Raw genomic sequence first — 16,337 nt, 5'->3', positions numbered from 1 at the left:
GATATCACGCCTGCCTTTTTAGAAAACAACAGTGATTGTCTTACCGCTGTCTCTAACATCATGTCCTCCCTCTATCTGAAACTGAACCTGTCAAAAACTGAACTACTCATGTTCTCTCCCTCTACTAACCTACCTTTGCCTGACATTGCCATCTCCGTGTGTGGTTCCACCATTACTCCAAAGCAACATGCCCGCTGCCTTGGGGTCATCCTTGATTCTGAGCTTTCCTTCACCCGCCACATCCGATCACTGGCTCGCTCTTCTTATCTGGATCTCAAGAACATTTCTAGAATTCGTCCTTTTCTTACATTCGACACTGCAAAAACTCTTACTGTTTCACTTATTCATTCTCGTCTGGACTATTTTAACTCTCTCTTAATTGGCCTCCCTCTTACCAAACTCTCCCCGCTCCAATCTGTCCTGAATGCTGCTGCCAGGATTATAATCCTCACCAACCGATACACCGATGCCTCTACCCTGTGCCAGTCATTACACTGGTTACCCATCCACTCAAGAATCCAGTACAAAACACTCCATGGCTCAGCACCACCCTACATCTCCTCCCTGGTCTCAGTCTACCACCCTACCCGTGCCCTACGCTCCGCTAATGACCTCAGGTTAGCATCCTCAATAATCAGAACCCCCCACTCCCGTCTCCAAGACTTTTCACGTGCTTCGTAAATTCTTTGGAATGCACTACCCAGGTTAATAAGATTAATCTCCAATCCCCACAGTTTTAAGCGTGCCCTAAAAACGCATTTGTTCAGACTGGCCTACCGCCTCAACGCATTAACCTAACAATCCCTGTGTGGCCCATTAAAAAAAAAAAACACCTTAAACCTTAATCAGGTACCTCACATCATGTTCTCATATATTTCATGCAGTTAATAGCCCTCTGTGTCTGTACTGTTACATACTTAGGCTGTTAACTGGTTCATGCAGCTTTACATGAACACCCGAGCCTTACACTAAGGCTGGTCCAAACAACGAAAGCAATTGTTATCATCCACCTCTCGTGTCTCCTTTTTTCCTATAGATTGTAAGCTTGCGAGCAGGGCCCTCACTCCTATTGGTATCTATTTTGAACTGTGATTTTTGTTATGCTGTAATGTCTATTGTCTGTACAAGTCCCCTCTATAATTTGTAAAGCGCTGCGGAATATGTTGGTGCTATATAAATAAAATTATTATTATTATTATTATGGGTTTCGACACGCCCCATCCAGTTCAAGCCATGCCCACCTTAACCGAGGAAGCTAAAACTGGAGTGAAAATGCCCAAATCTGTTAAATTTTTGGCGCAACTTCACGTTGTGCAAAACTGTTGTGACATTTGAAGGCGTTCTATGCAAGTAATCTAAACACTAGTCAAAAAAACCTTGATGATTCAGAGCCTCCCACTAGACTCGTGCATTCAAACCCCAGGGATTTCTATGCATAAAATACAAGTTTTACGGAAACTTTTCAAACAAGCCTATATATCTTTCTGCTCAGCTTCTCCTTCTTTACACCACGCCATCCAAAGATGGCACTGTATATACAACATTCCCTTTAAAATTATAAATTTCCTTTCTGTAAACATTGCTTCTAATTTCAATACATAGAACCTATCAGCACATTCTCACATATGGAAGTAGGGAAACTAATATATTAGGCTACGTTCACATTTGCGGCTTTGGACGCAGCGGCGTCGCCGCAAAACAACTCACGCGTCATGTTTCCCTATCTTTAACATTGGGGACGCATGTGCGTTCGTTTTCATGCGTTTCGGTGCGTTTTGCGACGCATGCGTCCTTTCGACGCACCTGGCAGTGCGTTGCAAACGCAACATGTTGCATTTTTTCTGCGTCCCAAATTTTTAAAAAACGCTTGCGTCGCACTTGCGTTGTATTTGCGTCGTCGAAACTTCAAATCCTCCATTGAAGTGTATTGGCAACGAAGAAGACGCAAGTACTTGCGTTGTTGTGCGTTGTAGGACGCATGCGTTCTTTACTTTAAAAATAGAGAAACTGAAAAGACCCTATATATTAAAAAAGGGTTGAACGCATGCGTCAAAAATGCATGCGTTCTACTTGCGTCTTTCGTGCGTCGTGCGTTGCGTCCACGACGCTGCGTCCAAAGCCGCAAATGTGAACGTAGCCTTACACTTCACTCCCCAATAAAGTGTATTCCTTTGTTTTGTAGAGATCCGTTGTGATAGCTATGAGAAATCTAACATAGAAGAGTTATGATAATCAGGATGGAAGTGCGGTGGGCATGTGAATGCACTTAAGGGTAACAGTGACACGCCCCCTGTGCACTTCCAGACTGTTTTGCATATGCCTTCTACATCAGATTTCTGATGACTGGCACCAGACTACTGCTTCCAAAATGTACCAACAGGTTCCTTTGAAAGGGTCAACTAGACTCATCATGGGCTCTAAATCTACGGAAGAGATGCTGTAATCAGCCCAATGTTACACATAGACTTGATCCGTCCGCATGCCCAGAGACATAATGACGGGTCTAATAATACCGCATACTGCTGGAAATAGTCATGTATCCGGCACTCACAAGCTGGTCGGAGGTCAGCCGTAGCGTCTTCTTGTACGTAACACCAGATGATGAAAGGTGGCTTTGGTTCGATTGCATGGAGCCTATGTTCTGCTTGGCTCCTCTGGGGTCCTCGTCGCTGGACGACGATTCATCCTTCATTCTGGAACAAGCACAGGAAGATGACGTGATGAACCGGAAAACGCATTTGGCCAAGGGCTCATAAAATACATTTGCTCTGACTCGTTGAGTGCATTAATTGATTGTCTATCGAAAGCGTCGTCTCCGGGGAAGATACCGTAGACCTGAATGTTAAACTGTCGATGTGCGAGCCGGACTTGATCCTTCATTCATACCAGACTCCTTCCATTGAGAATAGGGTTTCCTATAATACCCAGCACTCAGATGTGATACGTTCTATGAATCATATGGAGTAAAAATAACCCTGTCTGAATGGTAATCAGATTACATTGCTTTACAGTCAAGGGATCCTGCCAGCCTTAAAAGCGGAGGGAGAAAAAAAAAAAAGAGAGAGAGAGTGGATTGCACAGAAATTAACCTTTTAATGACCAACTCCATCTTGCCCTTAAAGTACATAGTCACCATGTTAACACTCGACCATTTTTAGGTTCAACATTCCAAGACGATTTATTTAAAGAATATTCGTTTTATAACAGTCGGAGCCTAGTTTTTTTTGTTGTGACAGTCTAATTTCCAAGTATGGAGACAGCCAGCAGCTGCCACTAGGTTAAAGGAGTGCCTCATATCTGTACACAAGTCAACCTGTCAATCACTCTTTTTGGACGTTGGGAGCTTCCTTTAGGAGTCCTGGCAGCAATTGTGGAAAAAGTAGTTAAATACTGAATCAAATTTTTTTTTATTTTTTTTTTTTAAATATACCGTATAGCTCTACGGTTTTGACTTTTGGTTATGACGTCTATTTGACTCATTCAAATAAATGACAAAATGGTAAAAGCAGCAACCAGCTGTTCTCGAAACATGCACTTTAAAGGAAATGTGACGTCAGAAAATTACATTCATTTTTTTATAAATGAGGTTTTCATGCTAATGTTTTATTTGTATGCTTTTTTTTTCCAATTTTTTACATCTCTATATAAATAAAAAATAAATAAATCAGAAATCTTGTACACTGTTCATTAATCCTAATACTAGACTCACACTTTCTGTTGGGCACAGAAGACTTTTCAGCAGCCTCGTTATCAACACAGATAAGATTACAAGGATGGTATAGGATTACGGACAGTAGTAAAGACAGGATCAACCAATAGCTAATGTTACAGCTCTGAAAGAAGGAATAGAAACCAGCTCACCCGTGATGCATAAGCCAAATTTCGGGAGCACGGACCCGCTGTGTCCAGGCGTGTAGAATCCAAAAGAAGATAATGTCCAGCTTCACCGAATCCGTGAAAAAAAGGTTTTCTTTATTCACAAACTTAAACATGGAGGATACAGACTTCAGCACGAACCATATGGGTAAGAATCTCAACGCGTTTCTGGAGACTAAGCTCCCTTAATTATGAACATGGTCATGATTATAGGAGCCTAGTCTCCAGAAACACGTTGAGATTCTTACCCATATGGTTTTTGCTGAAGTCTGTATGCTCCATGTTTAAGTTTGGAATAAAGAAAACTTTTTTTTCACGGATTCGGTGAAGCTGGACATTTTCTTCTTTTGAACGTTACAGCTCGCCTCCTCCTCCTCCCTTCACAAGATCTATCACACAAACGGGGTAGGCATCAGCCTATTGCCACTAATCTTCATGCACCCAAGCACCCAACAAAAGCCTTAAGTTAGGCCTAGTGGTGAGGGTGAAAATTGGAAAAAAAAAATTATATATATAGAAAGTGATAAAAAACACATAAAAAAATGCATTAAACATAAATCTAAATTAAACAATAGGTCATTTTTTTCTGATGACACATATCCTTTAAATGGAGTTGTCCACCGTAAGTAAACTACTTTTTTTTTTTTGAAGGCCTCCTAAAAATCGGCTAATCACAAGGGATCTTCGTTCGGAGACCCCCCGTGATCGGCAAGTGTTCACCTGACTGATGGGAATTTAATGCTCTAGAGTCTAGACCCACATAAAGATATATGCCGAAATTAAACTGTGGCTCTTAAAACTAATTGGTGTGAAAATCGATATTTTTTTACCCACTGGTGCAACGTTTCTTGAGGACTTACCTCTGCTCAATGCCACTGCCGGCAGCTTGTTCTCCAGGGTAAGGGCCTTTGCCACTTAATCCTTGTTCTGTCTTTGACTCCTAATAAAAATCAGATGCTAAGCCAGTTATTATAAGGTTTGGGCAAGCTATAAGGTACAGAAATATGGCACCTTGCTTCCAATATGAGAAATCCAGATGGCCAAGGTTTTACCATTTATAACAAGTCATTAAATATCATGGCGCACGTAATATTTATAACCGAGATAATAATAAAAAAAAATCTGGTCCAGACTCGAATTCACTTTACCAAGTAGGGACCTGAAATGGTACAAACCAAGTTCTCTGGCAAAGAAAGAAATGTCATGGAAAATTAATCTGTTCCCTTTCCTAATATTTGTCATCGTATAAATCAGATATATAAGCATAGTGCCTCCATGTAACCCTGTATGTCCCTTATTATTTAATTCCTCTGATGGCATTAGTCCTCCCTTAGGACCTCCGTGATTTTCTCTTTGAAATATCGCAGATCACAATCTTTAAAAAATAATTCTTTAATTTTCCCTCCTTATCTCTTGGGATTATTTTATGCAAAATTTTCTGGCCTCTTAACGACGTTAAGAGAAAAGTCCTTCCCTTTAAAGATGTTAGAAAGGCCCTTCAACAATAAACATATGGTGGGATTGCCTCTAGATTTGACCTCTAGCAATCAGCTGTAATCTGTGACCAAGTGTGTTTAGTTTCCCTGCAGTGCATCCGGTGGACAGATTCGGCATTACCGATCTTATAGAACACAGAAGGTTCTTCCCTTGAAATGCATGGGCATGGTTTGACCTTAATGCCCCCATACACATTAGATTGCTATTGCCGAACGATACTTCGGCCAATCGTTTGGCCAACACCCATTTGAACGTCTCTCCCATACACAGGAATACTAGTTTGGCCGACTGCTCTGATGTTCTGAAAACAATTACCAGACATCTCTGCCAGTGGCTCATCTCCGGGAGAAGAAAGCAGTTGGCAGACTGAAATCAGACATGCTCAATCGACATCACCCCTAATATTAGTTGGCCGTGCCCTCCATACACCATAACAGTGTTGGCCAAACCCATAAATATCAGCTGGTACGCCCATCATTAGGGGCTTAAGGCATGTTACATTATAGTTGGCTGAAGCCGTTGATATTGGCGAGATCAACCGACAATTTAAAGCAACTTCCTTACATTTTAGGTATTATATTGGGCCGATAGTTCAGTTGGCAGCTGAAGCAGCAGTTGGCAGTTGGCCGACTTTTCCCTACACAGGAGCAATTGCTCTGCCAAGCGCTCCTGTGTTCTTCATGAGATGAGTGAGCTCCTCTGTGAAATCTCTGGTGGTGGATTATCTCTTAAGAGAACAAAGGATCATCAATCCAAACTGGGACTTACTAGATCCATATCTCCCCCTACATCAGATGTCAGGGGAGACTCAGGGAGACCCAATACACTTTAGATGGTCCGACGATTCAGGAATATAGACTAGTTCGACTAACATTTCTCTAATGTTCATGGGGGCCTTAAAGAAGCACTCCTCCTTCCAACAAAATTTGTATCCTCTTAATGTATTGCAATTCTATAGCACTGTGTACTTACAATTGCTCATTTTGCCTTTCTACCCAGTAAATTCTCTTTGCTCTACTCTATACAGAAACTGGAAGTCTCTTTCCCTGCATAAATCATTCCCCTCTCCAACTCCTGACCCAGCTACTCCTCCTCCTCTTCCTCCAGACTTCTGCAGTGACTCATCACTCATACAGGGAGAAGAGACTTCCTGTTTCTACATAGAGATTAGAAGAATTTAGCTAGTCAGTTTTTAATCAAGTGATGTCATAGACCTAATGGAAAAGAGAAGAATTAACTGGGCAGAAAGGCAAAATGAGCAATTGTAAGTACACAGTGCTATATAATATGAAGACTGCGATATAATAAGAGGATAACAATTGTGATGGTAGTGCCTCTTTAATTCCATTGGCCAATCCTTTTTTTAGGTGCAGAAATAAGCTGATGCCACAGTAGCCTGGCAGCGACTATCAAAGAGAACACTTATGGGGGAGTTGGGAGACTGTTGGCCGAGCGATCGGGGGCTTCAGTAGTCGCTCTCTACTCTAATAGATAAGACCCGAATATTGTTACCGACCACCAAGTTACAATTTCAAGGGCATAAATCTTTACATTTCTGAGTCAGTAGCCACAAACTGTCGAATAATACGGAAATAATAAACAAAATGGGAGCCTGATAACAACTGCTTACCGCTTTTATATTGTTGTTCCTTCCACGCCAAGAAAACCACCATCTTCCACCCTTTTTGGGCATCTTATCTCTCATCAGAGTATCCACAGTAACCTGTGATAAATGCACGGTGACCACAGTAACGTAAAAGAAAGCAAAAAACAGAAATATCTAAATGAATAAAAATGATAATGTAAAACAAAACTAAAAAAAAGTAACAGGTTAAAAAAAAAAGCAGTGAAGCAACGACAAACAAGCAAGCAAGCAAGCACGTGTATGAGAAACATACATACTGTCTGCTGGCCACAGAGACCAGAAAAACAAAATCTAATGGAATCTACCACTGCACAGACGTAATCAAAGCACGAGTACTTGAAAGAAAATGAGAAGAAGAAAATATAAAAACATATAAAAGTCTGTTAGTATTTGGAATCTGGGCAGAGCGAGCGCCGTTCTTTCATTACTTCCCCAGAATGTCTCCATAACAATTTTTCATTCCATTGCTCCATGCAAACTTTTGATTTGGGCAAACCTATAGATAAGATCTATATAGACTACATAGAAAAAAAATGGCGACAGATTCCCTTTAACAAGCCTCTGCCTCCTAAGGTTGTTTTCCCGCCCAGCACCAACCCTTTTTAGCTTGATTGATAGCTGACTGTGTGACGTCAGGTTCTAGGCAAAGAAATCAGACAGTGAGTTATCAATCAAGTATGGCCTGGTCATACTTCATACGTGATAATAATGGTAAAATAATTAATGCCATCACAAGTTTAACGAAAGCCTGGAGTCACGCCTTTTCCCCTACAGACCATAGACAAGTGATGTCATCTGGCCAACAAATGGGCATACAATTGGTTTTTCCGAGTTTCTTAGAACTTTGTATTGTGTTGTACCCAATGCAGGGGCCGATAGAGTGTGTATGTCACAGAAAGTCTCTCCGAGGATGCATTCACGTGTCCGTTGTTTCCATACCAGCCGTGGTTATACTGAGACAAATCTCAACATCCTCATGAATGCCTTTAAGGGGGTTGTCCAGGCTTGGAGCTTAAGTCTGCAATCACTCTATGTGACTACCGACTTGTGAATCCTCACATTGCATGCACTGCACGCTGTGAGGATTCTTTGGTGCTGGCACCATAAGCGGCGGGCACGTACCCGGAACTATGTCATTTACATAAGTTTGGTCACGTGCCAACTAGACTTATATGGTCTTCCTCGATGCAGGTGTATTGATAGAGGCCGGACATGTCTAGTCGGAATGTGGTCAGAAGTATACACAACTGGAGCAAGTTCAGGGAAGAGCTACCAGGATGGTGAGCAGACCGCAAACTATGTCCTACGAGGAACGGTTAAAGGATCTGGGAATGTTTAGCTTGGAAAAATGAGGAGACTTAATAGCTGTCTACAAATATGTCACAGTGTAGCGGGATCATCTACTGAAAAGGAGTAGCTACAGATAAGATGTTACAAAAAACTTTAAGTGAGGGTGATCAATGAGTGGAACAGGCTGCCACGAGCGGTGGTGAGTTCTCCTTCAATGGAAAGTCTATTGACAAACGGAATGGTAACACCCAGTTCCTTCCTTTCCAGGAATAACGGAGGAACTGTACAATGCACAGTTCTATTACAAAATTCTAAAGAATTTTATTTAATGGAAAATGCAAATACTTATTACAACAGAATCGTCAGAAGAGGTTTCTGAAACAGAGATGCACTGTGGCATTCATGGCCATATCAAGCCCGGAACACAATTTGCTCATCGTCCCTTTAAACGCCCATTTGTTTGCTGCTTGTTACTCTTTTACATTCAATAAATGTAGTTAACATTTTTTGCTCAACCTCTTGCAATATTTCAATAATTCAGATTATAATTTGCGATCATAAATAAACTCTGAGAGAGAGAAATGGTTGGGTATGATCCATCCGCGCTGGTAAACAGCCTCCGAATAAATACTAAACTTGTTTGAATAGCCATAGCCTGAAGATTAGATAATCAACCATTGTGCTCTGGGAAAATGGAGCATTCGCAAACAAATAATTCTATTTCTAACCACCTTGAAAGAATAGCGCTCAGCCATAATGGGTAATTACATGATTCATGTCTTATTATTCTCCGCATAAACAAAACACGTTCTAATGGAAAATGTTGCTGCGCGACCAATCTCATCTGATGAAAAAGCGCCTGACAATAGGACACCTCAATTATATTTATACGTGAATAATACGTCGCCAGTGGCAACCAAATGGAGGAAACGACAAAAAGCTTTTCTTTCCGCCAATAATATTTTGTCTCTAACCACATAAACCAAGATCCCTTGCCACGAGTAGAACACGGCACGAGACATTGCCGCAGTCAGGAAAACAACGGAAGTCTGCAGGCTCATTCCCGTTGTAAAGGTTGATTGAAAAGTGAAAATTCGCTATTTGACTGGATGATGAGGGTTTATCGCTAAGAAGATAAGAAGAGATTTCAAAATGTGTTGTTGGTTTATGAAAAAAAAGCTTCTTCCCATTTACTGACCCATGTAAAACAGGCCACTGGTCAGCCATCAAGCAAAACACTGGATCGATAATTAATGTCTGCAAAAAAATCATCGTTATCGGCAGCACATTGCCCATATAAACGGGGGGATGTGCTGCTAAAAACCTACTGGCTGCATGGAGACAGATTGTGCTAATGATTGTTCTGTCTCCACATGGTTGCATCAGCCTCTCTCTGGCTGTAAGGTAGCCACCTGCAGCACAAGTTTCCCCCATTGCTCTGTCTGCAATAGACCAGACACAATGATGGTGCCCATTCCCCGAATATACTGGTAGGAAAGAGCTATTAGTTCTGATCTCCCCCCACACAAGCATGCCCAGATGAGAGTTCATGTGTCCTTCATGAGGAGAGCACTCTAGCCGGTTTATCTACTGCAGCAACAAAATGTTCAAGCATAGTTATTCAACATGCCCAGTGTTGGGGGTCGAGTTCCCACCTCTGCAGAGGGGGAATCTCGAGCCATCTCCGCTGCGGTCTCCCATTCTTCTCCTGCCACAGTGGAGCCTGCTCAGCGGAGACGTCGGTCCCAGCGTCTCGCCCAGTCTGACTCTGTGCAAAGGGTTACTGCTGCTTTTCCAGCTTCTGCCATTGATGCCAGTGTTGGGCAGCGGCGAGCAGATGCTTTTGGGACTAAGTCCTGCTTTTCCCCTTCTGAGCATGCCCAGGGTAAGATCTCTCATTGGAGATCGAGGGTCACATGCTTAGATACTGCAGCAAGACCCATTGGTTCTCCAGGAAGGTCCTGTAGTTCCTCAGGCTCTGTGGCAGCATCTCATTGGTCCTTCTAGGAAGGTCCTGTACGTGCTGCAGCTATATAAGGTTCGCATGGCCGCACAGCCATGCGCTAGTATCAATGCATGACATGAGTTTTGCGCTAGTGTGGTCACGCTTGTGTGTATTCAGGGACCCGGCTGAAATAAGCCACTAGAATACCGGCACCTCCGGTGAGGAGATTGTGTGTTTGGTTTCAGGGCCCCGGATGAAATAAGCCACTAGAATACCGGCTCCTCCGGTGGGGAGATTGTACGTTTGCCTCCTGGACTGCGTGACCACAAGCTGCTATCTGCTCAGCAGTTACTGTGTATTCCTGTGGAGTTTAACAGGACACAGTCCTTTCTTTATAGCGACTCTGTGAAGCAACAGAGTTCGCTTCTACCGCCATATTGTGCCGCCGTTTGCCAGCAGCAGGTTCTTTTCCTGCACGGTGGACCCCGGGCTGCAAACGCACCAAATAACATCTCTATATTTACTCGGTGCGTTCCGCCAGCCCTAACACCCAGTCCTTCTTTCAACCCAAATAACATCAGCGAAAAGTGAGGACTCTGAATAGGGAATCATCTATAAACATTATATGCTAATCCAACCCACGAAAATCAGCGTACTTGGCCAATCAACTTGTATAGTCTGCATGTCTCTTGCTGTAAAGCAACCAGATGCATCAGGAGCTTCCCCCCACCCACTGCTGTGTCTGCAATTAGTGACCAGGCACTCTACAGGTGACTATTCACCTTAGATACCAGAGAGCTCTACCATACACATGCATGTTCAGCTGAGTGTGCATGCGAAGAGAGCATAGTAGGCAGCTGCCAGACACTTCTGGCAGCAGCTTATCCACTGGGGGAAAAAATAGGGTCAGGCGTTATATTGTTACTTCCCTGACCCAAACAACATTTGTTGTGGTAGAGTTGAGAGACCCCTATAGGCACTACTCTTAAATCCAAACCAACCGAAGTCGGAGTATTTGGTTGACATTAATCAAATGTGTATAAACCCCATTAGTTTGGTAAAGTCTTACCCTCTTTAGCTAAATCTGTACATCAATAGCACTGTATACGCTAAGCGCTCACATCGATGAACATCTCACATTTCTGACCTAGTATTTTTATGTAAGACATGCCAACTAGTGATGAGCGAGTGTGCTCGTTACTCGAGTTTTCCGAGCATGCTCCGTTGTTCACCGAGTATCTTGGGCGTGCTCATAGATTATGTTTGAGTCGCCGCAGCTGCATGATTTGTGGCTGCCAGACAGGCTGAATACATGTGGGGATTCCCTAACAAGCATGCAATCGCTGCATGTGTTCAGGTTGTCTAACAGCTGCAAATCATTCACAAACATAATCTCCGAGCACGCCCAAAATACTCGGAGAACACCAGAGCCTGCTCGGAAATCTCGAGTAACAAGCATACTCGCTCATCACTAATGCCAACTATCACAAATTCTTATACAATCTAAAGACTATAGAAATTCAATATGTGCAATATAACAAGGGGCTTTTCATCTTAAAGTGTTATTCCCAAAATAGTAAGGTATCCTACATCCTACAGCCCCACTCTTGAGATTTTTCAGCAGTCGGACCTGAAATTTATTATCTTTGCAATAACCCTTGAAATAAGTTGAAAATGCTCAGTAGATCGGATTAATAATATATACATCTCCATACATACCAACAATCGAATCCAAAATCTTGAGCCATGTTAATCCCATCCAACCCCACGACCCACCACCACATCTTGCGTCTGGGAACACCTCCCAGATTAGCCTTTCAGTACCAATTTTCATGCCACTTCTGCAGGTCTGTTAGCGAAAAGGTCCCATGAAAATGAGGGCTGTTGGCCAGTAAGTACTCTCAAGAAGGATCCAAAAACATGTGCCTGGCTCAGATCTTTCCTTTAGGTTATGAGAACACAACGTTTTTCTAGAAGTTTTTAGAGCGGAATCTCTCCAAATATCAAAACTCCTTAAATATTATGAGTTTCTGGTCAGTTTCTACTCTAAAAACTCAGTGGGCACATAGCCTTAGGGTAATTTTATAGAGTTTTTTGGAAAAAAAAAAGTGACTTTGGTCTTTTTAGAACTTTTTTTTTTTTTATCCAAAGCCCTCAAATAGAATATTTCCACCTGGTTGCTGAGGACATCCATGAAAAAACGTTATATGGGTGAACATGCCTTTTAAGTAGATTTGGTTGCCGAATGGAAAAGTTACCATCAACAGCGCTTTTATGGGTGGAGTTAAAAGAGGAAGTGGTTCTTGCTTTACGTTAGTGTTGGAAATGTGTTAGTTATGGTATTTTGCCAGGCGGTCATTAGCAGTGATATTAGTACCTTAGCTGGCAGGACACTAGTGATCAACCACACATAATATATAGAGACGGGATCTGCTGTTTTGCTTATGCCTACCTTAGGCAAAGGTTTCTGGAAAGCCTGCATGGCCAGGAGGACGGGGGCGGCTGTAGGCCAATTGTAGTATCTGCAAAGGAAATCATGAGGTTAGATGGCTTCCATATCTAAAGAACTGAAGTGAATGCAAAAGAAATCAAGATCTGTGGTGCATCAGGAGGCAAAAATATGTTAAAAACATGAAAAAAAAAAAAAAAAAAGATACCCTACTACCAGTGTCGGACTGGGGTGCCACAAGTGACCAACTCCAGGGCCCCACATTTCAGTTACATGCACAGGGGCCCACCGGAGGATTCCCCTGTTCTCCTGTCGGCCAGTTCAAGCCGCACTACTACCCCCCAAAAAAGGGTCATGTCAAATAGTGAAGCATTGCCTCCGTCAGCAGAGTAAATGACAATAACAACGCTCGGTCCTATGAATTGTTCATCGCTAGTTTACATATATGCAAACGATGCAGATCGCCGAGATGGAAAAGTCAAATAAGACTTTTTAGCATCAAATTTTTTTTTTTTTTTTAAGCAACAGCTCTAACTCAGCATTTTTACACAGTCGCTATGGAAACTGATGACTGCTAATATCTCTAATTAAGTGAGGAATAAATTATAACAATGAGAACTTTCTCCTGCAAAACTCAACACTCGGATGTCAGTGGCCTCATAGATTACGGCACGATGTGCACCTTTCACCTCTGCAACTCTGTCATCGAAATAGGCAGCATCAATATTTTAGAAGGTTTCTCCTGATTAAGAAGGACGAGGAGTTCTATACACTTAATTAGGACAAAGAACAATTCCCGTGTCCCACCGCGCAAACATAAGAGCGGAAAAATTGATAATCCATATGCAGCAGCCAATAAGAGTCATATATTGTACAGCCGAATACACAACTGCCCCCTAGTGGTGGCAAAAGGCAGCTGTGATTTTTATGCAGGTGCATATTAGGACCACAATGTCATGACCAAGAACTGCGATATCTCCATTAACCGCTGGAATTCACTAAAAAGTTATGTAAATTACCCCATTGAGAAAAATGTCAACAGTATTCAGGATCTATGTGATACAGGTCTCAAATATTGCTACATGTCTGAGGCCTCAGAGGAAGAGAGATGATGCAATAAATCACTTATTTTTAGTAAGTTCAAAACTCTGTTCCAATTGATTGCTTACAGTGGAATTTTCATTCAGAAAAACTTGCAACAAAATTTCCGTGTCTGCCTCCAGCTCCTCCCTCCTCCACAGAGCCTGATAAGCAAAATCTGTCACCTCCAGCTCCTCACTCCTCTATACAGCCTTATAAGCATCAACTGTCACCTCCAGCTCCTCCCTGGTTCATAGAGCCTTATCAGCACCAACTGTCACCTCAAGCTCCTCCCTCCTCCATAGAGTCTTATAAGCACCAACTGTCACCTCCTGCTCCTCCCTCCTCCATAGAGTCTTATAAGCACCAACTGTCACCTCCAGCTCCTCCCTCCTCCATAGAGTCTTATAAGCACCAACTGTCACCTCCTGCTCCTCCCTCCTCCATAGAGTCTTATAAGCACCAACTGTCATCTCCAGCTCCTCCCTCCTCCATAGAGTCTTATAAGCACCAACTGTCACCTCCTGCTCCTACATAGAGTCTTATAAGCACCAACTGTCACCTCCTGCTCCTCCATAGAGTCTTACAAGCACTGTTGTGAATTCTGTGGCTGAGTTCACTTCTGTGGTCACAAGTGGTATTGCAGTCTCTGGGCTTGCTCCCTCAGGTGTTTTGGTGAGCTCGTTGGCTGCCTTGCTATTTAGCTCCACCTGAGTCTGTCTTCCTTGCTCCTTGTCAATGTTCCAGTGTTGGATCTGAGCTACTGCATCTTTCCTTGGGCCTGCTGCTCTGCTAGATAAGTGCTTCTAGTTTGTTTTCTGTTTTTTCTGTCCAGCTTGCTATTAACTTTTGCTGGAAGCTCTGAGAAGCAAAGGGGTGCACCGCCGTGCTGTTAGTTCGGCACGGTGGGTCTTTTTGCCCCTTTGCGTGGTTTTCGTTTTAGGGTTTTTTGTAGACTGCATAGTTCTCTTTGCTATCCTCGCTCTGTCTAGAATATCGGGCCTCACTTTGCTGAATCTATTTCATTCCTACGTTTGTCTTTTCATCTTGCTAACAGTCATTATATGTGGGGGGCTGCCTATTCCTTTGGGGTATTTCTCTGAGGTAAGTCAGGCTTGTATTTCTATCTTCAGGCTAGTCAGCTCCTCAGGCAGTGCCGAGTTGCATAGGTAGTGATAGGCGCAATCCACTGCTGCTTATAGTTGTGTGAGGATAGATCAGGTACTGCAGTCTACAGAGATTCCACGTCTCAGAGCTCGTCCTATTGTTTTTGGTTATTGCCAGATCTCTGTATGTGCGCTGATTACTGCACGCTGTGTTGCCTGATTGCCAGCCATAACAGTACAAGGAGCCACACCAATGATTCCCAATAGAGGGAAAAAAGAAATCCTGACATCATTTTTTTTTCTTAGCTCTGTCTTCAGTCTTTTTTTTCCCCTAGACATTAGAGTGCTTCAGGACACAGCTGTGGACATGGATATTCAGGCTCTGTGCTCCTCAATGGATAATCTCGTTGTAAATGTACAAAAGATTCAAGATACTATTGATCAGAAATCGATGCTAGAACCAAGAATTCCGATTCCTGATTTGTTTTTTGGTGACAGAACTAAGTTCCTGAGCTTCAGAAATAATTGTAAGCTATTTTTGGCCTTGAAACCTCATTCTTCTGGTAATTCTATTCAACAGGTTTTGATTATTATTTCTTTTTTGCGCGGCGACCCACAGGACTGGGCGTTTTCTCTTGCACCAGGAGATTCTGCATTGAGTAATGTTGATGCATTTTTCCAGGCGCTGGGATTGCTTTACGATGAGCCTAATTCAGTGGATCAGGCTGAGAAAAATCTGCTGGCTTTATGCCAGGGTCAGGATGATGTAGAAGTATATTGTCAGAAATTTAGGAAGTGGTCAGTACTCACTCTGTGGAATGAATCTGCACTAGCGGCTTTGTTCAGAAAGGGTCTCTCTGAAGCTCTTAAGGATGTAATGGTGGGATTTCCTATGCCTGCTGGTTTGAATGAGTCTATGTCCTTGGCCATTCAGATCGGTCGTCGCTTGCGCGAGCGTAAATCTGTGCACCATCTGGCGGTATTGTCTGAGAGTAAACCTGAGCCTATGCAGTGCGACAGGACTATGACTAAAGTAGAACGGCAAGAACACAGACGTCTGAACAGACTGTGTTTCCATTGTGGTGATTCTACTCATGCTATTTCTAATTGTCCTAAACGCACTAGGCGGTTCGATAGCTCTGCCGTTATTGGTACTGTACAGTCCAAATTCCTTTTGTCCATTACCTTAATGTGCTCTTTGTCATCGTATTCTGTCATGGCGTTTGTGGATTCAGGCGCTGCCCTGAATCTGATGGATTTGGATTATGCTAAACGTTGTGGATTTTTCTTGGAGCCTTTGCGGTGTCCTATTCCGTTGAGAGGAATTGATGCTACACCTTTGGCCAAGAATAAGCCTCAGTACTGGGCCCAGCTGACCATGTGCATGGCTCCTGCACATCAGGAAGTTATTCGCTTTCTGGTACTGCATAATTTGCATGATGTGGTCGT

General features: G+C 42.8%; 1 protein-coding gene across 3 annotated transcripts in view; it reads right to left on the bottom strand.

Annotated features, from left to right (window-relative positions):
* LPIN1 (lipin 1) overlaps positions 1–16,337 on the bottom strand; it is a 317,563-nt gene that overhangs the window by 46,244 nt on the left and 254,982 nt on the right. For all 3 annotated transcript variants that reach the window (XM_069728107.1, XM_069728108.1, XM_069728109.1), the window contains exons 11-14: positions 12,706–12,775; positions 7,004–7,096; positions 4,737–4,816; positions 2,552–2,693 (exon numbers count right to left, since the gene is read on the bottom strand). In XM_069728107.1, the coding sequence (XP_069584208.1) occupies positions 2,552–2,693; positions 4,737–4,816; positions 7,004–7,096; positions 12,706–12,775 (385 nt within the window). The remainder of the gene's footprint in view (positions 1–2,551; positions 2,694–4,736; positions 4,817–7,003; positions 7,097–12,705; positions 12,776–16,337) is intronic.

The sequence above is a fragment of the Ranitomeya imitator genome, chromosome 5 (assembly GCF_032444005.1).
Source record: "Ranitomeya imitator isolate aRanImi1 chromosome 5, aRanImi1.pri, whole genome shotgun sequence".
NCBI lineage: Eukaryota > Metazoa > Chordata > Amphibia > Anura > Dendrobatidae > Ranitomeya > Ranitomeya imitator.
The sequence above is the reverse complement of the archived record's forward strand: the minus strand, read 5'-3'. Positions and strand labels throughout refer to the sequence as shown.